The 25,996-nt window shown below is 40.7% G+C and overlaps 1 protein-coding gene across 1 annotated transcript in view; it reads right to left on the bottom strand.

Moving 5' to 3' along the window:
* Positions 1–25,996, bottom strand: part of TBX15 (T-box transcription factor 15) — a 140,458-nt gene that overhangs the window by 56,306 nt on the left and 58,156 nt on the right. The window contains 1 exon segment of the mRNA XM_014583315.1: positions 1,460–1,673. Coding sequence (XP_014438801.2) covers positions 1,460–1,673 — 214 coding nt within the window.

Genomic DNA, 25,996 nt, shown 5'->3' with positions numbered 1-25,996 from the left:
TGGCTGGCAAGCACCCGCGCCCTATAGAAAAAACCCCCCCAAAAAAAAAAAAAAAGAGTGACCAGGAACTACAGGCTCAATAATAGCAAAGTGAAAAAAACAAAATAACAAAATAAAAACTGGAACATTTGATAACAAAAAGTTTTGTACATTTTTATTCTTTTCAAACCAATATTCTCACCAAAAATTTAAACATAAATAAATAATTTTTTACTTAAATTGATCTGTTTTGTTACAAGCCTTAATACCTCAAAATACAGTACAGGCATATACTGCAACCTAAGAGACAAAAATGAGATAACAATGACAGTAATTTTCCTTCATAGTTGTACCTCCTAAGAAGCCTTCTAATAGTTTATTTTTTAACCATTTTATTTAACTTTATTTGTTCGTTTTTTAATTTGAACACAGAGGGACAGAGTGAAAGAGAGAGTGAAAGAGAGAGAGAGAGAGAAAGTGAGAAAGCAAGTCGCCAGGTCCAGGACTTGAATCACGGCCAGCCATGTGGGAGTCTAGCACCCTTAACCACCACACCACCTGCTGGACCCACATTCTAATAGTTTTGTTCACTACTAAAACTTAAGGAAGAAAGTTTCAGAAGAGAATGGAATAAGAACAACTTTAAGTTCATTTTAACCTCAAGCTTTTGTGATGTCTAATTACTGTATTTGGGTGTTTCCCTATATGCCTGCACATGAACTGAACCTAAACAAAACACTCTTTTTCTTTCTTTATTACTTTTTCTATTACTGACAGAGTTGTGTGCATTCACCAGAGATACAGAGAGACTTTTAGAGAAACACCCATCAATGGTGCATGGTCAGACTGCAATTCCTTTTCCTCTCTTCACCATCCAATCAAGATCTGGGGCATGCACACTCACCTGGAGAGATTTTCGGGCCCCTGGGGCCAGGACCCAGACCATGATCAACAATATGGGATCTGGCTCCCTATGCACAGCACTTAATTCCGGTGCTATAGGGCCACCCTAATAATCTTCTACTTCAAATGGCATGTTTGTGAAAACACCTTATGAGCAGCAAGAATATTCAAGCTTTTGGAGGGAGCAGACTTCTTGAAAACATTAGATGGTGAAGTAAATGGAAAGCTCCCTGGAATCTTTGGAAATAGATAGATTGGCTTGGCAGTCTAAATTTTGGCTGTTATACCACCAGCCTCCAGTGTTAGTTGAAACACATTTGTAGAAAGAAAATGTTTCTGAGGGTATAGTTGATTTAATTTGAGTGGCCATTGGAGGAAAAAAGCAAAATCACAGGACTACTGTGAAAATAGCAAAATCAATAGACCACTTTACCATGATGGCTAAGAGCAGAAAAATGAGTGGAAGTTTCTTCAGCTCTGCTGATGCTACCATAAATAAATGGAGTGAAAAAAACTGTAATGGCTCCTACTCGTGTGGCTTTATTGCATCTGTCCATCCAAAGGAACTTGTCCTTACCTGCCTGCTTTGGTGATAATCATTTCAGTTCCAATATCATGGAACCTCTTCCAGAGGTCAGCACATTGCAGCTCCACCTGAATCTCCTCCATGGAAGACATGGCTGCAGGCACAGGGCCTGCAGCACCAGCAGCCAGGGCAGCGTGAGTGTCAAAGGAGCAGGAAGTCCGCTCAGTGAGCACCTCTGAGTCTGAACCAGTGCTCTGCTCAGAATCTGCAAAATAAACAATCAAGCCTTAGGCGAGAAACTGCTGAGCTCCTTCTACCCCTTACCCTGAAAGATGGGGGTTGGAGGACACGGAAGAGTAGGGAGAAAGGTGAACAAAAGAAGACCAAACGCTGGGAAGCTCCAGAGCACAGCACTCAGGGCATTTTATTATTGTTTTTATGGTTTGTTTTTGTGATTTATGGCATTCTTTCAGGTTTCGTGTTTCCAACATGACATCTGGCACTTTAGTAAGTTTTAGCAATAGCTGGAGAAAATTGGTCCACAACAGGCAATATAAAGAGTACTAATGTCACCATGTTGAAGAGAATAAGACCAAACTAGGGCAGCAAACTCAGTGCCAAATGAAAGTAAAATATAATTATATACTATGGCACCAAATCTAGATTGTTGGACTATGTAGCTCAATCAAAAAGGAATCAATCCTAACAACATGTTCTTTAATTTTGTACCACTCAGTGTCACTGTTCATCCATTACTTATTTTTAAATATAGCATAATTTTTTCTCCATTTACATATGCCCTGGTCATCAAAAGTAATGAAAAGTTGCTTGGGAGCCTTAGAAGTACACTGTGGTATGTATGAGTAAATGGCTGTTCCTAAGAGCCCAATCAGGCCATTTTGGATGGGAAAAAAATTCTCTGCTGTGAGACAAGGATATAAGCATATGGAAAAAGTTACCCTGGACGGCGGTTGAAACAAAGGGAATGAATGAGTCCAGGAGACACCTTGATTGGTTTCTGAAGTATGGGCAGAGGGGAGGGGTGATCCAAACAGGAAGGTGGGATTGAGAGCAACCAAATAAAGAGCTGGCATGCTGGGCCAGATGGTCCTTTCCTGTGTCTTCAGTACTCATGAAGAGAAGGGGGGTGGGGCCGGTAGGGGAGGTAGACTGATGGGGAAGACTGGAATCAGCTTTACCAGAGAAGGATTTTCTGCAATGCTTAAACTTTACTTTCAGGAGCCTGATGCCAAGAATTCTACACCCTGAGATTTTCCAAATTCACATTAGCTCATACAGTTTCCTTGGGTCACAGGAAATTGCAGGCCAAGCCTAAGAACCTATTCTTGACACACCCTTAACATCTAGACATCAGACTCTCTCTGTAAATACATGAAACAGCAGTGTCTCACTCTGACAAACGATTGCCTAATGCTGTCAAAGGTCAGCGCTTCTTGGACATCCATTTTTGATACCAGTAAGATGGAGTATGAAGGGAACAGAATGTGGAGTCATCTTGTGGCCATTCTCATTTAAGTGTAGCAGGTTTCTAGACCTTTGAACAGCACACCCCATGGTTTCTTTACATTTATTTCCTTTATTTATTTCCTTCTAGCCCCAACTTGTTTCTCTCTCAAGCCTAGGCACATTCCTGGCAAAACTATCCCCACCACTTTGTCAAAGCCTGCAGGAAACAAAGTGCCCGCAGGGAGAAAAGGATCACTTTCCCACTCTCCCTAAATCTTTACCTCTCACTTCTGAAAATGTTAAGTTGCTGCAGAACTGAACAAAACTTGAGGGGTAGTTTCTGACCAAAAACAAGTTATCTACAGTCGCTAGTGAAACCATTATCCCCACACACATACATGCACATATACAAAGAAAAAAATCCCTTAAAATGTTATAATTTGGTTTTACGTGTCTAAACATGTAATTTTATGCCAAAGTCCAAGGCATAAAATTTAAAGCACAGAAAAGCAGAACTACTTATCTAAGATGAGCACAGCTGCTGAGTGTCAAATCCACATCCTAGCCTGACTCCATATGCCTTTCAGTAGCAGAGTCTATATCATTCCACACTCAGCCAAACAATAATGCAGATTCCCTGGGACGTGGATTCCCAAATTCCGTTTTGTTTCTGTGATGGCCCAAGAGCTTCTCACATATCATGAATATTGTGAGTTTTTCAAAAACTTCTCAGAAAAGTTTTTTTTTTTTTTTGAGAAATTTTTGCTATAGGGCGTGTGCACTCGCCAGAAGGAGAGAGACAGAGAGACAGAAAGTGAGAAATCACCCCCCAGGGGAATGGCCACGCTGCAATCCCTTCTCCTTGATTCTCCTCTCGGGATCTTAGGCATGCACACACATGTGCCCGGCGTGAGTTTAAGCCACCGGGTCCAGGACTCGAACCACAGTCTACTGCATGGGAGTTCGGCGACATAGCCATTACAGTAACTGCTGGTCCCCTCCGAAAATTTTTTCTAAAACATACCTTTGTCTTACCTTTGGAAGCAAAGTGTTATAAAATCCAATCACCATAGACTGCCACAATTACAAAAAGAAGTTGGAAACAGACACTTTAAGTAGATCCCAGCAGAAGTGTTAAATGTGTGCTTTCTACAAGTATGCTTAGGAAAGAGGAGAGAAAAGCATAATACTTATCACACTAAGTGATAAATATTTAATGGTAGTGAGGTTGAGGTTGGGATCAGAATAGAAACTATGGCTGGAGAATTAGAAAATAAGAGAGTATATACTCTTAACTCACTGTGTCATCCAGAATAAAATAAGGATACAAAATCTCACATAAAATGGATAAACGAGGGGCCAGCAGGTGGCATGGTGGTTAAGGCGCTGGACACTCCCACATGCCCTACAACAGTTCAAGACCTGGACCTGGTGGCTTGCTTTCTCACTTTCCCTCTCTATCTCTCTCTCTCTCTCTCTCTCTCTCTCTCTCTGTGTGTGTGTGTGTGTGTGTGTGTGTGTGTGTGTGTGTGTGTGTCTGGTCAAATTAAAATAAATGAATGAAAAAATAAATAATTTTTTAAAAAGGATAAACAAACTTAAACAAGACACTTAACTACAGTGAGACTATTTTCTCATTGTGCAATAAGAATCAAACTGAACACTTTCAGAATCTCTTCCATGTAAATGACTTGAAAAAATGTAAGAATTCCCTCCAATGCAAGGGATAACCAGGGCAACCTCAATTAGAATCATCAGATTTAAAATTTTTAGGGCAAGACAAGTTAAATGGAAAAAAAAAAAAAAGAAGACTAGAGGCTCAGCTTCATATTACTATAGGAATTAAAAAACTGAGTAGGCCTTCTCTAAGGGTTTATAGTTTCAATCAAGTCAGTCAACAAGCACCTAACAGCACATGGTCCTAGATGAGGTACCAGGTAGATAATTAGAAACAGAATCCCAGATGCTGAGAAGTTCCCCAGTTAGTGCTGATTAATTACGTGCTCACTGAGTGCTCACTGTGTGCCCAGCACTGTGCTAGTTTCTAAAAAATACTGAAGCACACAAGGGGACCCCTTCTCAAGGTGTTTATGGGTACAGCAGAGTCTGGGAACATTCACGTATAGTCAGAGGCCAACACAAATAGTTACCACACAGTATCACACTATTACATATTGTTTCACAGGAGTCTAGAAAGATGGGAATCAGAGGGCTGGAACAGTCCCAGGAATACTGGAAAGGAAGGAAGCCTGTGGATGCACATTCAGTATCTGCTCATCAAGAGGTTTTTAGAGACTATTACTGGTTTCCCTGGGAATATTTTGAACTCCTAGATTCTTACTCTCTCCTAAAATAGATCCCAGAGACTTTTCCACACAGAATGTAGAAACCACCCTACATTCACAAAAACACAAAAGCATCATGGAATTTTCCATTCTCAATTGTTTCTTAGATGCCATAATTTACAAATAAAATTAATTTTATTTTTATATTGTTTTTGAAAAACTTCTAAAGGAGTTAGGGCCACCTGTGAGGTAAGATACTCTATAATACTCTTAAAATATCAATCTCAGAGTCAAGAGCAACAAAGTTTAATTCTTTGTTAAATACATTTCTAAATCACTGTTATATAAAATATCTATGCTAACCAAATCGATCATTTTAGCTATTAGCTAAATCAAGTTACCTAAATCATAAAATAAGGAACACACAGCTGGTTATTTTAATCAAATGAGATTATACATTCAGAAATACATCATTCCGGGTCTGGCAGGTGGTGTGGTAGTTAAGGTGCTGGACTCCCACATGACTGACCATGGTCAGAAACCCAGACAGACTTGATGCCTTGCTTTCTCACTTTCCCTTTCCCTCTCTATTTCCATCTGGTCAAATTTAAAAAATAACAACAACAAATAAAATTAAATAAATAAATCATTCTTTTATAAAAAAGGAAAGAAAGAAATACACCATTCACTTAAGGATCAAAAAACACCTCTGCTCAGGCCAGCTCAAGGCACAGTGATAACAACACTGCTCAAGCGATGTTAAATCCATATGGAGAATTAGGGGTTCATCTCCCTGGTCAGCCTGGACTCTCCAGGCACATGTGCCCACAGCCTTGGACGAGTGGGAAGGCTGTGGGGAGGGGATCATGGTACAGACCCTGTTGAAGATGTTTCTCTCTCTTTCTATCATGCTCAAGAAAGAAAACAATAAATCTTTAAAAATTTTAACCTGTTTTCAAGTTCTTTCATTCTTAGCAATTTGTGGCTTCCTACCTTCAGAAAATAATTCTATTTAAATGGCTCAGAAAGGCTTCCTGGTTATCAGATGCCTCTTTAGAATAGTATTTCAGGGGCCGGCTGGTGGCATGGTGGTTGGGGGTGCTGGGCCCCCACAAGGCCCTTCTGTGGTTTGAGTTCCAGATCTGGCAGCTTACTTTCTCACTTTCCCGCTCTCTCTTTTGCTCTGTCCCTATCTGGTCAAAATTAAATAAATAAATAAAGCTAAATAAAATAATTATTTAAAGAAATAGTATTTCAGCAAGAGAAATACAGTAAGCCAGGCACAGAAATGATAAGGAGACACATAACCAAGGCAGTTAGGGAGAAAACTTAGGAAACCCACAGAGGGCCAATTACAAGTCAGTGGAGAGCATTGTGTAATTCATAGGACTAAACAGCATAATATTTCCATCCTAAAAAAAATCCTTAAAAGAGGGATTCTGGGAACTGCAAGTGGCATGGTGATTAAAGGCCCAGGATTCCTACGTGACCGACTATGGTTCGAGTTCAGGACCTGGCAGCTTGCTTTCTTGCTTTCCCTTTCTGTCTCTGTCTCTGTCTGGTCAGATTTTTAAAAATAACAACAACAGATGGAATTAAATAAATAACTCTTTAAAAAAATAAAGAAAAAAGAAGGATTCTATCAGTTCATAGAGTCACTTACTTTCTATTTCTGACCTATGCATGGTGATAAGATGGATATTCCAATACTAGTTCTCACAGTAGGTTTGAGTTTAGCTAAGAGCAAGCTTACATCTTACTTCATGGATAATGGTAGTAATAATAAAATAATTTCTTCATTTATATCTTACATATCATCTAATATATTAATTCTTCCAGTTGATGAGGTACATACAGTATATATTTTATGTCTACTTTGCAGAAGAGAAAATTGGAACTATGAGAAATTGAAAACTAAATGGACTAGAACATAGGTCTCCAGCATTCAGATGCAACGATCAGATCTCCCCAAGATCCTAGTAGACTCAGCCCCAACCAAAAAGCACCTATTCTATTGCAACAATGTGAACCATCCATCCCAACTGAAGTAGCTTAAACATGTTTGATGTTGGCCAAGTTACATAATTATTCTGATCCCAAATTTCCTTAATCTTTATAGCACAGCACATACACATCTAATTAGAAGGGTTATAAAGCCCCTTTTAACTCTAATGTTTAATGGATAGAGTAGTCCAACAATAGCAAACAAACCACAATAAGTCAATGTGGTTACCATACATAGAAAACACCTATGTTGTATACACTTAGATTTTCATGATCACTTGCTATCAAGATTAGGCATTATTAAAACATATATTACAGTCTGCAAGAATCTGTGACTCCCCTAAGCATATAATCTTGAAGAACTGGTCATAACTATAGTGAAAGAAGCAAGCTACCCCTGTGGCTTTTCTACTCACAAGTATAAAATCTTCAATTCACGGTGCCTCAGATTGTTACCTTAACTAGAAGCTGAGGGTTTAAGAAATCATCTTGCTCAAAAAATATACATTTCAATCTTTATTACAAAACATAATCTAATGGTTCTGCTGACAAGTTTTATAAAGTTTATGATGTACTTAGATGTGTATTATTTTATATATTCCTCACAATATCAATTATGGAGGTGGGTATTACCGTATACATGAGGAAATGGAAGTTCACAATGATTAAATGACTTGCTCAGTCTTGTGATTTTTATTCCTTATTAATTTTATTATAATTTCCAATTTATGTATAATAGCTCCACTTCTTTGTGGGATGCAGTGTGGTTTTCCAAAGCCTGCATGTACTGTACAATAATCAAATTAAGGAAATAAACTTATTTAAACCTTTAACATTTATCATTACTTTGTGTTGTGCACATTCAAAATTCGCTCTACTGGTTATCTGGAAATACATAGTAAATTGTTATCAATGTTCTTTACTGTGCCATACTACCCCATAGCCCATTTCGCTTATTTACATGCATTTCTACTAACCACAATTTCCCCATCTTTCTCCACCTCTTTCCAGCTTCTGGCATTCACCTTCACACTCTATTTCCATGTAATCAAGTCTCTCAGCTTCTACTAACAAGTGAGGACACAAGGTGTTTGTTAAACAAGAACTTACAGTATTTGTATTTCAGAGTCTGGCTTATTTCAGTGAGCCTTATTTCTTCCATGTGATAACAATGTCATTGACTTTGGGTAGTGAGATTAATATGAGCACACAAAAAAACTATCCTAAAGAGTCAGTGCTCAGGACCAGTAGGTGGCATGGTGGTTGGAGTGCTGGACTCCCACATGGCCAGTCATGATTCGAGTCCTGGACCTGGCAGCTTGCTTTCTCACTTTCCCTATCTCTCTCTGGTCAAAGTTTTAAAATAATGGGGACCAGCAGTTAGCGTAATGGCTATGTCGCTGGACTCCCATATAGTTGACCACGGTTTGAGTCCCAGACCCGGTGGCTTAAACTCACGCCGGGCGCATGTGCGTGCATGCCCAAGATCCCGAGAGGAGAATGGAGGAGAAGGGACTGCAGCATGGTCATCCCCCCTAGGGGGTGATTTCTCACTTTCTGTCTCTCTGTCTATCTCTGTCTGTCTGGCGAACGCACGTGCCCTATAGCAAAAACCTCTCCAAAAAAAGAAAAAAAGTTTTAAAATAATAATATAATTAAACAAATAATTCTTTTAAAAATTGAGTCAATGGTCAACGTCTATTGAGCCTTTACTATGTGTCAGACATTCTGCTAAAACTTTACATATGTAACATTATTGTTACAAAAACATTCAAAATTAATTTTATTATCTTCACTTTATATATTATTGATGCAAGAGTCTAAGTTAGATCAGCTCTACGGCCAAGAAAATGTATGCACACAAGACTATGGTACATTTAATTCCATTTTTATTTACCAACATTTGTGCTTCGTATAGATCAAGTTATGTATTACTAGACCAAGAAAGATAAAACGGGTTCTTGCTCTGAAGGAACTTGCAATCTGGAAGGAAGGATACACAAAGTGTTAAAATAGAGAATTACAAGCTAACTGGACTGACCAGTATTTAGAATACATTAGTGGATGGATGAGGGGGTAAGATAAGAGATCAAGGTAGACAGTCAGGTCCAACTCAACTGAATGACTATTTATTAAACATTTGCTATATGGCAGTCATTCTTCTACATTCAGACACTCTGGGAAACAAAAATCCCTGGCCACAGCACATGGCGTAGTCATTAAGGTGCTGAACTCCCACATGGCTGACCACAATTCAAGTCTCAGACCTGGTGGCTTGCTTTCTCATTTTCCCTCTGTGTGTGTGTGTGTGTGTGTGTGTGTCTGGTGAGCATATATACCTTGTAGCAAATTAAAAAATAATAACAATGACAAATAAAATTAAATAAATAATTCTTAAAAGTAAAATTTGTGGCCACAGGGATTTTACTTTCTGGGAGGATAACTGCATATCAGAATAGGAAGGTTATTATCTACATATTAAAATTTGTATGTGATGGTAATGATAATTCAGTCTCCCTTCCAGAATATGAAGTTTATAAGCTGAGTTCAATGCTTTCACACATTTCCTGTATCAATGATGTATAGGTAGTCTAGTTTCAGTGGGAAAGATAAATGATAGAAGATGATATAGAGTGGGATAAAAGAATTTTTTGATATTAGATGCACAAAGCTACTTCCATATGACTGAACCTTAGCTGTTATCTTTTTCCCAAGGAAGAAAATGGCTCAAAGTAAGTAAAGGAGAAAGTCCAACCCAGGTGACAATAAAACACTTCATCTGATTCTTTTTCTGCCAAATACTTGTATGTGACCACATTGAGTAGCATTTTCCTATTTGCTATTGATAGGACAGTCATACCTTGGTCTCCTTCCTAAGTCTCAAAGTCTCTAAAACTCCCATCTAAGAACTCCCACCAGAATTTCATAACCCAGGCAGCACTCTGTCCCAGGAGCAAGTAAACTCCTATTTCCAGAGGATCTCTGCAGTAGAAATTGATTCTGGGCTGTCAGATTTTATCAGGTAGCTTAGACAAAGCTGGTGATGAGATTTTTCCTAGAGTAATTCTAAATATGGCAGAAACAGAGCCTTTGGCACTGACCTGAGTACGAACTGAGCCCAAATATGATACATGGACCAGAGCTTCAAGGGAATGAACTCTAACCCAGGTTGGATTAAATGAAAGTTATGATGATAGCAAACACTCAAATAAGCCTGTTAGATGACTTTAGTAATGGAATGGAGTCTTTGAGTTCTTCATGCCTCCAAGTTCTATTTGTAAAAAAAAGAGGGAGGTAACCTGAAGCCTGCAATTCCCATGCCAATAAGCCAATTAAGGAGAGTAAGAGCACACATCTCCCCAGCTGCCTAATGCCCTCTCCACCTAACAACCAGCACCTCTCTCAGTGATACACAGAACCATATGAGAACCCAAGTCATCCCTGATAGCTAAGCCTTTTAAAGAGGCCTTGAAAAGAAGGGGTGGCAGTAATTTTTTATTTCCATTTCTCACTGAGCAGATAAAGGCTCAATGCCATCACAGGTTCATCTCAGTGCTCCAATATGCTCTGAAACTGGAACAAAATAAAGGAAAAGGTTTAATGACCATTGTACTGGATAGTTTATATGATGGAACTTCAAATGTTTGTGAAAAAGTAAAATTAAATTATCAGTTTATTTTGGTGCAAAAAAATTGAAATCTATACATAGTGTTTTCATTTCTTCTGACTTTTTTGAAAGCCTCCTCGTCTACATTATCTCATGTCATTTTCATACAAACCCTTGGAAGTAGACATTGTTGCTACCATTTTACAACTAAGGAAACCAACGCATGGCATGAATAAAAAGGCTTTTCTCACATTATTTAACTGGGAGATGTCAGAGTGGGATTCAAATTAGTCTCCTGCTCGATTTGATGCTTTTCAAATATACTGTTGCCTGTTTTCCAAAACTGGCACTACAGAGCTGTGTACACCTCCCATTGTGACCTCAGAACTACAGCTAAAGCTCAGGCTGCTCAATCAGAAGACAGGTCTGTGGAAACTAAAACATGACTGGTTCTTCTGAGTGGGAAGAACATTTAAACCATGGTCACTTGGAAATTTTCCTTTCTGAATGTCAGAGCAGTTACATTCAGGCCTATGTTGGGTTTCTTTACCAACTTAACATTATTTAATAAGTGCATGTATAATACAAAAGGCCTCTTCTGTTATATTTCACTTCCTATCCTCAGTCTGACCTGAGTGAGAGTGTCATAAGTGACAGACACTGGAAAACACCATCACTATCAAATAACTCTTCTGTTTTAACCTAGACCAATAAGAAAATAACATTAGAAGGTACTTGGAAGATGTTTGGAAAATTTTTCAAGGCAGCATTGAAAGACAGGGAAAAGCAACTGAAGTAGTGCCTATCTGTGCATTTTCTATTTCATTATAATTAACTCAGATCAGAGGTCAGGGCTCAAACCAGAGTTGGCCACGTGGAAGTTCAGCACCTTAATCACCACACCACCTGCTGGCCCCTCAGCATGGTAGTGTTTGACCTGATACCTCTTACACCCACCAGAGGCTCTCCAAAAGTTCATTCTGATCAACTGGGTGGTATTCAAGATTAACCTGTGAGTTTAATCCAGGTTAGGCCAGTAGCTGTGAACACAGATCCCTCCCTGAGGCTCTTGGCATTTTTCCTGGGTGAGGTGACAAATTAACTCATCCCCAAAGTGCTTATATGCTCTTTGCAACCACTACTTCCAACCTCCCACCACCACCACCGCCAACACCAGCCAGTCAATACACCATCATACATCTACCATTATGGTCTTTAAATTTCTGTGAAGTGAAAAGTAACCCTTCCTTCAAAGGCCCCACAGGCATGTCCATATACCTTGTTAGAATGTTCCCACTGAGCATCAACAGACAAAAATCGTGCTGATGTGCTAAGGGGGAGAACAAAGCAAGCAGTTCTAAGCGAATGTAATTTAACTATGACTTCTGGATACAGTGCCCCTGGAGGTAGCAATTTCAAACATGTAAGCAGGGTACATGTTTCAGCACAGCCAGGGACACACAATGCCTTTCAAATGATACTCAAGAGACCACCAATCATAAGTTTAAAATCCATCCAATCCACCATGCAAACATAGAAAACTATATAACCACCTACTAATAATCTTAATTCACTCATTCGATCAATCATTTATTTGTTCAGCAAATAATTATTGATAACCTAACCTAGGCCTGGTAATATGCTAGGTGTAGTAAGGGGTACAAAACTGAATAAAGTATGATCCATGTCCTCAAGAGTTTACAAAATCCTTAATGGAGACAAGATAGGTCCATTAATAGGTCTAATAAAAGTAGACTAGTCAAAGCCCCGCTTGGCACATAGCATACTAGGGCTTGAGATCCAAAAGACTGAGTTTTAGAGCTTACTTCTCTCTCCAGCCATCTCACCTAGAGTAAATCATTTAATTTTTTTAGGCTTTAGTTTTATAATCCATAAAATGAGTTTATCATTAATAACTACTTTGTGAAACTTGAGAACCACTAATGGAGGGAGGGGAATGTATATGTATTTATGTAAGTACTTTATCAATAGAAAAAGATTCCAATACATTAATGCTAATTTTCACAAACTATTATCTAAGAGAAATAGCAATAACAACATAAAATGCTATGGAAGTTTAGAGGTAAGAGGAACCTATCCTAGCCCACAGGTCTTTTCTGGTCCAGGGAGGAGTTATCTGTGAGATGAAACAACAGAAGTAGGAAAAAAAAGAGACTGCTCTTCCAGGGAAACAACATTTGGTAACAGAAGCATGACAATAAATTCTACCAGACATGATTAGAATACAGTGATCTGTTGGGACCAACAGTTAGCGTAATGGCTATGTCGCTGGGCTGTTATCCCATGTAGTCAATACCAGTTTGAGTCCCGGAACCGGTGGCTTAAACTCACGCTGGGCGTGTGTGCATGTGTGCCCAAGATCCCGAGAGGAGAATAGAGGAGAAGGGATTGCGGCGTGGCCATCCCCCCTGGGGGGTGATTTCTCGCTTTCTGTCGCTCTGTCTCTGTCTGTCTGGCGAGCGCACATGCCCTATAGCAAAAACCTCTCCAAAAAAAATAATAATAATACAGTGATCTGTGTAATCTAGACCATATCTATGCTATTCTTCTCATATCTTCAGCACCTGGAACTGTCTGGCACCTATTCTATGCTCAGTAAAATTTTGTTTCTGTTGAGTGAATGAATGAATGAAATGCTGTATGTTTAGCAAAGCAAGAGAAACGAAACCTCTGGAAAATAACTGGGAAGGGTAGGCTGGAACCAAATAAAAACTCTTGAATGTTACTCTTCTGATCTTCTTCCAGGAGTCAAATATATCCCTGGTAATGAGGTATCTTAATTGCATGCCATGTTCCCAATAAAATCCCTATTAAATCCCAAGGTCGCCTCCTGACATCATAGCCTGAACAATTGGAATCCTACTGGCTTTTTTCTCCAAGTCTGTGAGTTGTGTGAAACTGATTGGCAAATCTTCCAGGGGCTTCTAACGAGTTCAGTCACTTTTGTGTATAGCAGTCACAGTCAGACACATAGAAAATATTTAACTACTACTCTCCTCCCCATAAACAAAGAATAGCAGATACGTATGGTCATGAGGACAAAATGGGAGAAAGATCAAGCCCTTCTACAAATGTTAGAATTAGTAATGCTGAGGGAGTGATAGAGGTATTTCCTGGAGGACAGAATAACTTCTGCACATACACCTGCTGCACTTACCAGATCCTCCCACATCCCGTGTCCCTGCTGTCTGCAGCCCAGTGAAGTTTCAAAAGATGCTGTGAGGTTGGGCAAGAGTACACATGGACCGAGGTGTGTGACTGGGCAAGCACCTGAATCTTCCTGAGCCAATTTCCTAATCTAAAATGGGGACAATAGAGATACCAATGGTATCCAATAAAGTCCCCAGCATACAGTTAGAAGTACATTAAATGTTAATTCCTTCTATCATTTGGAAAGGGAAGGAACCATAAAGATTGGCTTTTGGGGAACCAGCAATTGGCGTAATGGCTATGTCACTGGACTCCCACGTAGTCAACCGCGGTTCATGTCCCAGACCCAGAGGCTTAAAACTCACACTGGGCGCATGTGCGTGCGTGCCCAGGATCCCAAGAGAAGAATGGAGGAGAAGGGATTGTGGCGTGACCATCCCCCCTGGGGGGTGATTTCTCGCTTTCTGTCTCTATGTCTCTCTCTGTCTGTCTGGCGAGCGCACGCACCCTATAGCAAAAAACCTCTCCAAAAAAAAAAAAAAAATTGGATTTTTTTCTCAATCACTTTTCTTTCCATATCTAAGAAGGAGAAAGAAGATTTGTGTAAATAGAGAAAAGCAAATCCAAAAATAGAAAATATAAAACAGAACAGGAAAAGGTTATATGATGAAGAAAATGTTTCAGGGTCTGGAGCAAAAATCATCCAAGGTAGATGGTAGAAGGTAGGAAGGCTGACGAAAGAAAAGCAAAGAAACAAAAAAATGCAAAAGAAGCCCTGTGTCAGTGTGGGTGAACGTAAGTGACTCTGCTCTCCTGGCTCCAAGGCTGCTACACCACATGAAAAGAAAATGGCTAGCGGTGAGAGAAGACGGAAAAGGCCAGACCACTGGGGGGTGGGGGAGAAAAGGCAAGAAAAAGGGAAGTAAACTCTAGCCTTGAACAGAAAAGCAAAGAAGCAACCAAGGCAGAGGGAGTGGCCCAGGGGCACTGCTCCCCCCGAAGTAGTAAAGGCACAGAAGAGCTGGGAGGCCACAGGGAGCCAAAGAGATGACCTAAAGCCACTCGTCATCTGGCTCAAAGAAGGAAGGAAGGCCCGAGGGAGGTAGAAAAGACCTAGGGTCAAGGTGAGGCTCCCAGGAAACATGCGGGGGAGGCCTGAGAATTGAGCACTGTAACCCTATTTTACAAGTGAGATGGTTGAGACTGAGACAAGGTAACAAATCCAGCAGTGTGAGGGGGAAAAAGGAACCCAGTCTGTCTTACTCCCATACTTGGACTCATCCACCATCCCACACCACCTTAAGAAACCCTTACATAGAAGGCTTTGACAGAAGAAAAGAATCTACTTTGGGCCACAGGTGAGCACTGGCAAAGGAACACTTGGATTAATTGTGTTACTAGCAGTGTCTTTATACTGACAACTCCCCAAATGCAACTTAAGACACTTGGAAAACTTAGAATCCTACTCTTCCATCCCAAGTTCCCAGACCCTCCAGGAAAAGCTCACTTCCTGAGTCTCCCCTGTCTTTTTATTTTCCCCCTTGTAAGCCACTTCCCAAAAGGGAATAAGTCATCAAAGAATCATAACCCCAGGACAGATTTTTGGAGATGGCATATGAAGTGAGGCAAGGAATTGCCTACACTGTCTTCTATATAAAAGGCTGACTTGGGAATCCCCAAGTGAACATATTATTTCTAACTCCATTCCTGACTCCTTGAGTATGTTGACCAGGTCACTTAATTCCACTCACCCCCCACTCAACACCTTGGCTATAGGACCCTCTGTTTATCCCCAGGCCTACCTACCTTGAAGGGTCAGACTGACCCTTGAAGAGACAGTGTCCTCCAAGTGTGTCAGCAATTCAGAAACTGACAGCTTCTAAAATAGCTGTTATGCTGTTAGGTGTCTATTGCCTCCTGAAGGAGAGGTAGTGTCGCCGAGGCAGCAGGATTTTCTTGCCAAAGTTGCTCCTCTCCTCCTCCCCATATGCTCTGAAGTGCCTCTCCCTGTCCTGGGCTAGGAAGACTTTGAGCCCAGGGGCCATGGCATTTAAGCACTGTCAGGGTTCCCACTTCAATTCTCCATAATGGTGCCAGTTCAGCATCTGTCATGATGACCCAGCCTGAACTGTATTTAGAAGCTTCGGACATGGCACCATGTTCCAGCCCGTCTCAGAGTGACAGGAGATTTCCTGAGCACCTGGGTTTATGATTTAACCGCTCCTCCTCCCAGGGAATGGGGGGTCAAAATGACTTTCCTCTGAAGGTCTGTTTCCTTCTCAGGAGGTCTCTTCTCAGAGAATCAATCTCCATCAATGCCATTATATTAAATAACGCTAGTTTAAAAATCTATACTTTTTATAAAGCTTGCAGTATATGGCAATGGAAAGAAAGAATCAGGAAAATCAATAAGAAGATGAGTTTAATGTTCTGTTCATGGCTGTTCTCACAAAGATAAATTTCTCTGGAAATACATCCTAGGAGTACTCAGAATCTACCACATATTGCCAGTGAACAGAAAGAGCCTATTTATGATTGACTTAGTGGGACAGTATATAATAATTCACTTCATCTTCCTGGAAGCCTCCATACTAGTCTTAAAAGTAGTCTACTAGGTTCCCTAAGATGTATAAGTTCATTCCAGTAAGTGATGAAAAAAAGGTCCCATTTATTCACACTTCAATGTAATCTCCACTCAGACAGGCACATGGGTAATCATATAACACTAGCCAGTTTTGAGGTTTCCTGCAAAGAGTAGAGTGGGTTTAGATCAACTGATAGATCACAGGAGAAAGAATGGCATTTTCCCAGTTGACCCCCCAACTCTTTACCCCAGTGTCCCTAACCAAAGTCCCACAGAGACACGCTGTCATTTAAAAGGCATCAGTGTTTGGCCTCTCCCCATTTCTGGGCAAAGGCCCAGCACTCAGAGAATGTGGTTTTAGGATCATGGCATCTAATCCATTCAAGGATTATTTCCCCCCCTACTGCTCAGATGGGTGTGTTAATCATCACCTCCCTTTGTTCTGTAATAAATTCAGGCTTGGCTAATTCCAAACCCCCATGCATCACTGGAGTATAAAGATGGCGTTTTGACAGGTCAGATAGTTAGAACCAATGGACCACCAACCAGTCAAAAATCTTAAGTAGGTTTAGGAACACGTGGAAGTAATTTTTTCTAAGAATTCACAAGTCCGGAGGATGAGATCTTATTGATGGCGTATGAGCTGTTGTATATATTAGAGTATTACTTTATATACCATATTCTACATATAATCAAAACTGATTAGCAGTGAAGGCAAAGGGACCAGCAAATAGGGTGGTGGTTGAGACGCTTGACTCTCATAACCAATCACAGTTCAAGTCTCAAACCTGTGGCTTACTTTCTCATTTTCTCTCCCTGTCTCTCTGTCTCTCTCTGTCTATCTCTCTGTCTCTCTCTCTCTCTCTCCGGTAAGCCCACTAGCCCAATAGCAGATTAAATAATAATAATAATAATAATGAATACAATTAAATAAATAATTATTTCTTTTGTAAATTAAGGCAGATTTTCCTTACTATACCAAGTATTACAAAAATGTTATCAAGTTTTTGGGTCATCATAAAAGTCATGGAGTATTTTTTTTTTTTGAGAGTTTATTGCCATAGGGCACGTGCGCTCACCAGAAAGACAGAAGCAAGAAATCAACCCCCAGGGAGGATGGCCAAGCCACAATCCCTTCTCCTCCATTCTCCTCTCAGGATCTTGGGCATGCACGCACATGCAACAGGGATGAGTTTAAGCCACGAGGTCTGGGACTCGAACCATGGTCAACTACGTGGGAGTCCACAACATAGCCATTATGCCAACTGCTGGTCCCTATATTTGTCTATATTTTTCTGTGCATAAAAGGAACATGACTTTTCTGATTACTCAGTAAAATGAAGTACACATTATGTAGCATCATATAAAGAATAAATAAAGACAACAAAAGACTAAGAGAAAATTGTAAGTAGGGAGCTGGATCATAACACAGCATTAAAATGAGATGTTCTGTGAGGCTGATCCACATGGAAAGGCTCCAGGTTCATGTTTGCAGGCCTCCCTGGGTACCCTAAGCATGCATGTGCTCATGCTCTAGGGCTGCTGAAACCAGGAGGAGATCACAGCATTGAGCCCCTTTGCAGGTGCTGTCTTTGTCTTTTATATGTCTGTCTCTCTCACTCATAGAATAAATAAATAAATAAACAAATAAACTTTTAAGAAAACTTAAGTGAATGTGAATGAGTACATATTTAAAATGCAAATGTTATAGGCTAGGAAATTTCTGAGAAATCAGAATGTTTTGTGTAACCCTGACTATATACCTACATTTTAACTACAATCATTTCAAATTGCTACAGTGGATCTTTTTTATAAAGTAGAGATTGTTCTAGAAATGTTAATTTTTAATTAGTTAAATGATGAAGTTATTAACCTAAAGTCAATGTGTAGGCTTTAGGTGAGGAAGCTCTATAAGTCATTTAAAATTATAAGTTAAATTTGCGAGAGCTTGCATGGGATTTATGGGATTTATAAGATTCTCAAAGGAGTATACAACTTTAAAAGGCCAAGGACCACATGGTTTCTATAGGGTTTGTTCAAGTGGAGCAAAAGTCCATTTTTCCAAGCTCTCACCAGCTATAATGTATAGTGCTTCCCCTCAGACAGATATTTACAATGGGAGAAATATTTAAGAGAATACAACACAGAATACTAGAGATGCGTCTTAATAAAATAAATACCTTCTGTCTCTCTTATGAAGATGAAGAGGTTGTTTCTCTGTGTAGCAGTGTGTTTAATGGTCACATGAGACCACTTCTCTTCCTCTGTATGTTTCCTGATTATCCATAACCACGCATACATGAACATGTAAGTGGGGTAAATTATAATCCATACCAAATCTTTTTGGGAAGCAGGTAGATTACAAATTATCTTCAAGTGGATAAAGATGTGGCCCTGCTGCTTTTACTCTTTCACTCTCTCTCACTCCCTTTTCCCTATCAGGAAAACAACAGGGTGTAGGAACCACAGTCCTGCCAGGCTAACTCTCCTATGTGTGTCAAAAAAAAAAACAGAGATTTTGCTATAGTGTAACGTACAATCCTGTCCCCTCACCAGGGACATGCTCTCAATCGGTGGTCCCCATACCTCAGAGGAAATTCCCACCCAAGTCCTCTAAGGCACAGCCTGTGTTTGATACTGGCGCTGGGAGGTAGCTCGCCAGAGAAAGCTGGACAGGACAAGTCAGTGAGGCTGCCCTCACCAGGTCTGCCAAGGCTTTCCTAAAGGCCATGGCAGGCGAGCCTGCCAGCGAGAAGAACATTTTGGTGAGCTCAGTTTGTTTGCTACCAAGAACTTCCTTGCCCTCACAGCTAAATATCTATTTTTACCATCCTGTGACGCTGAAGACTCTCTGCTGTCATTAAAATGAATGATAGAGTCAATTCTGCATTATTTGTCATTCTGTAGTGACAGGTGCCCTAGATTCAGAACCAGAAGGTAGTAATGTAAGCCCTGGTTCTGATTCTTCATGGAGATAGGACTTTAGGGAAGTCAGTTAAACCTGTGGAGCCTCGGTTGACCTACCTGTGAAAAGTGGATAAGGAGTCCTACTGCTTACCCAACTCAATGAGTCACCACCAGAGTACTGTAACTCAGATGAAAGCACTTTGTAAACTGTGAAGCGCCTCAGAAATGTAAGCTATCAGCACACACCTCATCATCTAATCCACAGAGATTTCATGATATGCACTAACACTGTGCTAAATCCGTACATGCTAAATCCATGCAGTACCTGTTAGAAATGGGGAAACTGAGACTCAGAGAAGCAAAGTGGTGAAGTGAGATGAACTATTTGCTGGGAGCCTTGGGTTCTCACTCATTTGTGCCTCCCCCAGGTAGTCTCCTTTATTTAGTCCTGCTGAGCAACTTTTGACCAGAATGATAATCACTGACTTCTCTGAGGTAATGATCTAGACAAACAACCTACCAGCATCTCATTACATGACCTTTCATTCTGCAAAATACAAGCAAGGTTATGGGTTATCCTGTGGAGTAGGGACTGGTAGCTAGGTATGCTGACCAGCAGACCACATCACATTACAGATTTTTCTAAGAGGTTTTTGCTATAGAGCACGTGCGCTCACCAGACAGACAGAGAGACAGAGATACAGAAAGCAAGAAATCACCTCCCAGGGCGGATGGCCACACTGCAATCCCTTCTTCTCCATTCTCCTCTTGGGACCTTGGGCATGCACGCACACGCACCTGACGTGAGTTTTAAGCCACCAGGTCCAGGACTCGAACCACAATTGACTACATGGGAGTTCAGCGACATAGCCATTACACTAACTGCTGGTCCCGTATAGCTACTTTTCACCAGTCAAGCAAAATGGTCCATCTCCCATTGGGACAAGCAGATATTTTCTTTTTTTTTTTTTTTTTAATAGGTTTTTGCTAAAGGGCTCATGCACTCGCCAGAAAGACAGAGAGAGACAGAGAGACAGAAAGCAGTAAGTCACCCCCCAGGGGGGATGGCCATGCTGCAATCCCTTCTCCTCCATTCTCCTCTCAGGATCTTGGGCACGCACGCACATGCGCCTGGCATGAGTTTAAGCCACTGGGTCTGGGACTCGAACCGTGGTCAACTACACAGGAATTCAGCAACACAACCATTACGCTAACTGCTGGTCCCAGCAGATATTTTCTTTACATGGCCAGAATATCATCTGCTCCAGGAGACTGGCTCTACCACATACCCCCTAATATAAAGGTCACTAAACTGCAGGATAAATATTATAGCCAAGTTGCTTTAATTATTATTAGCAAGAACAGTATTATTAAGGACATTGCTCAATGCAATGGCAAATATTCCATGGACAGGAATTGAGATTCCCAGCTCAGCAGATCTGGGCTTCTGCTCCCACAGTGTGAAATAGAAGCCATCCCTAGCAAACGTCAGGTTTACTATAAAGTTACTCAGCTTCTCCAGAGTCCAACATTCCTGTCCCTTTTCTCCTCTGGGCCTCAGTGTAGCTCTCTCAAAGCATATTTCAATTTTCCTTTGCCTCACAGAGTCGTCATTGTGGCAGGACTCTGTTTACAACTTTTTCTCAACTGCGCAAGGAAATGCCTAATGAAATATGTCGCCATTGGTTCTGATCTCTCCAAGTGACCCAAGACTCACTTCTTGTTGCCTCAAAGGAAGTGACTTCCTTTCTCTCCAGAAAGGCGCTACCATGTTTTGGGTTGCAGTTACACACCTAGATTAAGTTCTCAATAAACTACGTATCCCTACAGATAGATGTTCTGCTAACTCAGATCTTAAAACAAAGAATATGACATGTTTCTTGTCATACTCTTAAACTAAACCACCTGTGAAAGACTTGCTTCTTGTCGTTATTTACAAATGAATGATAAGTGAATGTGGTTCATAACAAAATACATCCCGTTAGGCAAGGAGGGAAAATGACTTTCAACCTAAATGCCATCTCTAGTTATTTGTACATGACAGTTGAGAGAAGAAATTGAGAAACATCAGGCCTAGTCTAAGCTTAGATGGAAGAATAGTACCAGATTGATTAGTGATGTCTGCCATGGACACGGGAATACAGGATAATAACACATATGTTACATATTCACAGTACTATTCTTTCTAAGGTTTCTACTGAAATGCTGCAAAGCATATTGCCACAATATCCCTTTTGCCTGCTTTCAGGAAATAAAAGCTATTGTGTCTTTATTCATATTATATGTTATTCTATCCAAGTGGTTCAGGATTTCCAGAGGCATCAGAGAGGTCACTAATCTCTTCCTCTAGCAATAAGGTCATCATGTTAGCAAACTTCCTCTGCTCTGACACAGTTGTGGTTTTAATGGAGAACTAATGTCTTCATCAGTATCTGTGCTATTTCACACTTCATTTCCTCCCCAACTCTTGGATGAAAACCATCCGGTCCTGGTGATTTACTTTGTGGGAGTTTCTTTCAAGTTAGCCTCCTTCTCTAGGGATGCCACGCAAGCATTTTCAGGGCTCCAGCTGGGGAGCACCCAGCCTTGAAACATCAGTGTGGGATCAAGTCATTCAAGACAGCCAGAGGCTTTGGCAGGGACCTGGCTGGGAGGGCCTTAGCTGAGGCCTTCGAGGCAGAGGGTAATAGAAGCAGCTGCTACTCTTTCTGCCTCCTTGTCAGTACTGGTTCACAAGCTCAAGGTGGTCTAGGTCGCCAGACCCTGAGAACTGAGAGCAGATAAGAGGAAAACACAGATGCCTTGAACTTGTGATCTACCATTCAGGCTGTCTTTGGATTGCTCAAGGAGTTTCACAAAGTCTCCAAACAACCTCAATGCAGGCCAGCCTGTGACTGGATCCCCATAAGGACTGACCATGTGGTTCAAGTGCCAGACTCAGTAGCTTGAAAAACATACTGGGTATGTGTGTGTAAGTGCTCAAAATCCCAAAAGGAGGGAGAACTGGAGAAAGGATTGCTACATAACCATTCCTCATGGCAGTTGCTTTTATGCTTTCCTTCTCTATCTCTCTCCAGCGGCTTATGTGCCCTCTGTTGAAATTTTTTTTTTAAAGAAAAAAATAGAAACCTACAATGCAAGACCTTAAAAGTCTTTTACATGGGGACCAGCAGATGGCATAATGGTTACATCACTGGACTCCTAAGTAGTTAACCGTGGTTTGAGTCCCAGACCTGGTGGCTTGAAACTCACACCAGGTGTGTATGCATGTGTACCCAAAATCCCAAGAGGAGAATGGAAAAGAAGGGACTGCAGTGTGGCCATCCCACCTGGGGAATGAATTCTCGAATTCTCGCTTTCTGTCTCTCTGAGGAGTGCATGCACTATATAGCAAAAATTTCTCTCAAAAAAAAAAAAAAAAAAAAAACTTTTATATGAACCATAGCTGTACAATCAGCAAACCCAGAGTCTATAAGGCAATCCTAGTTACCATGCTGTGGTTCTTGAAGTTTATTTGCACTTACAGCAATCTCCTAATATCTGGCTTTTTAAAAAAAAAAAGCCTTATATATTTTGCTTTTAACTTGCTAAATTTCTGACTACATTGCACAAGTCAAAGGAGTGAATATGGAGGGTGAAGGGAAGTGTCAACAACTTCAACAGGGACAGAAGGCTCCCCTTCGTGGCAACAGTCACCCAGCCTCGGGGTCCAGGCATTCTTAGCTTGCGAAGGAGAGATGTCTCTGCTGATTTGAGGCTTGAGTATTCACTGGGGCAGGCCATGTCTGACTTGTTCACCATGGCATTTCTCAAATGTCAATTCTTTCTCAAAAAAAGAATTGAGTGCGAAGGTCCCAAGATGAATCCAGTTGAAGCAGAGCCAAGACTCACTGACATAAGGAGGACTCTTCCTGCATCCTAGAGGTGCTTCAGCTCTTATACTGAGCCATGCAAGTATTTGTCATAGGAGCAGAAGAAATCTATGAGCACATTTCAGAGCAAACTCTAAATGCAGGGCTAGGCTGAAGCCTTCCCAGAGAAATTCGTTTATGTAGCACTGGCCTGAGCCACACAACCACCAATGTGGTTTTGTTGCCACTGTGTTGTTCTTCAAATGACTATCTGATCTGATTCTCATGCCGTCATAAGGATGGCCCTCTCTTCACCATTAGTCATAGGAAACCTTTACTCAGAATGCCAGACGAAATTCAAAAACCAACACCAAGAAAAACAAGAAAAAGAATACCTTCAGTTTCTCAAAGCTTGCTGCTATAAAAGCAGAATATGCCTCAGGGATCCTATTGGAGGGGTAGGTGAATCAGTCTAAACATCAGTATGTGATTTGGGGTCCTCACCCAATGAGGCAGTGAAAGTAGAAGAGCCTTGCATGTCACAGTGGTCCTCTGAAAAGACACTGGCACATACTGCCTCCACGTCCCCCCCCCAAAAAAAAAAAGAAAAAAGCTTCCATACTGCAATAAATTTAAACTTTTAAGAACACTCTGGCAGAAATTGAAATATTGAACAATATAAAGGCACAGAGAGCAACTGTGGACACCAGAGGCAGTGTGGGAGGAGGGTGGGAGAGGGCAGAGGGTGAGAGGGAGGGAATCAAGGGGGAGAGAGAAAGTAAAACAGTTAAGAAACACAAAATGAAAAATTATCTGTTGAAGATAATAGGTATAGTAATATCTTTGCTTGGGCCAATATTCAGTGTATTCTGGATGGGAAAATTCATTTTGTATGCTGTAGTGATACACAGTGAATGAAAGTAAAATAAATATAAATAAATAAAAAGAACAGATAGAATCATTATGCAATCCAGATGCTATGTGGTTGTATGCAACATGAACAGAATACTCCAGAAAAAAAAATGACTAGGAACTACAAACTATGAATACATTTATAATATGTGTATGTTCATATATATGTGTAAATATGTTCGTGTGTGCATATATATGTATGTCATAAAACACCTACTGTAGTTAAAATCAATTTCTTGAGGCACATAAAGAGAAAAGCTTCTCCTTACCTAGACCTAGAAATGTCTCACTTCCAATGGCTAGAAGGAAAACAAAGTGATGGGAGAGTAGGCTGTGCACCCTCTACTTCTCTCAGGCCGCTGGAGGGGTTCTGAGTCACAACAATAACAGCCACTGGCTCCACGCCCAGGGCAGGAGATCTGTGAAATCCCAGGCCCTGGTCCTCCCCCTCTGGCTGGCAGGGTCTCCAAATGGCTCTTGAGCTCTACTTGGCAGTCACTGAAGTTCACCTGCTGCAGCCACAGGTGCCTTTTTCTGCTCTGCCTCATGGCCTTGCTTGCAACACCCCATTGTATCTGATTCCAGGTGGCAAAACCTAAAGGTCACCATTAACCTGAGCCCAAATTGCTTCCTGCTCCCACCCCTGCCAATTTGTACCACACACTCTGAAGGTCACTAACTTGATGTCAGGGTCCTCTGTCCCTATATAGACCTCCCTGCTTCACCACACCTACAGCCAGCAAGGTTATGTCTCTTCCCAATGCTTACTTTGTTGCAAGGGTGGGAGGACCTGTCCTCCTAATGTCAAAATTCCGAATATAACTTTCTTTCTCTTCCCCTTTCATTAATAATTTTTCATCTACATTTTGTTTTACATCTTTGTCAGGGTACAGTATGGTTTTTTAAATCGTGTATATGGTAATAAGTATAGTGTGTGATAATCAAATCAAAGGTATTACCATATTCACCATCTTCAACGAAGAACATTACATTACGCGCACCCTCAATTTTCATTCTACTAGTTTTTTGCGATATAGATATCTGAAATATAATACACACACATACACACACACACACATTAAAGTAAACTGTTCTGGCCTAAAATGGCTCCTATATTCCCACATTTGGATCCCTCTGGATAAGCTGAAAGCATATCTATTAGGCTGGGGGTTTTGTTGTTGTTGTTTTTATATATTTTCGAGCTGGTTACTAAGTTACAGCCAATCATCCTAGTCACATTTCAGTCCGTCACAGAAAGCCCACCATTTAGGCTGTTTGTGCAGCCTATCTTCTACCTTGTAACCAATTATCTCTCTGCCTCACTCCCTCACTTGCATTTTTGTACAACTCTCCCTTCTTCACAACACACATCACTTTTCCCGTTCCATCCACATATACGCCCTATACACTATGCAACTAGGTGTAATCTATCGGAAGCTATCTTCTGAGAGGCTGCCCAATTTAAATCGCCTGCCCTTTGTTTAAATAAACCCTGTTAAATTTTGGTTTGTCTAAAATTTTTTAACATATGTATGTAGATGATTGGCAATGCCCTTTGTCTTGCTCTGTCATAGTAAACTGTTCCATAACCTAGTTACCTTGTTCACATGCCTGGCTATGACTTTCTGTCAGTGCTCCCGGGAACACACGGCTGTGGTGGTATTGGGTCATCGGGTAAGTCATGATGCATTTTTGAATAGAAAAGTACATCATGGCTTCCCTGACAACCTAGTGGAATATGATACACATATACTATAGAAGTGCCATTGTTTATTTAAGAAATTATTTCTGTACTTAAAA

Source organism: Tupaia chinensis, unplaced genomic scaffold (genome assembly GCF_000334495.1).
Source record: "Tupaia chinensis unplaced genomic scaffold, TupChi_1.0 Scaffold144247_1, whole genome shotgun sequence".
In the NCBI taxonomy this organism is placed as follows: domain Eukaryota; kingdom Metazoa; phylum Chordata; class Mammalia; order Scandentia; family Tupaiidae; genus Tupaia; species Tupaia belangeri.
Note: the sequence above shows the minus strand (reverse complement) of the source record. Positions and strands in the feature narration are given on the sequence as shown.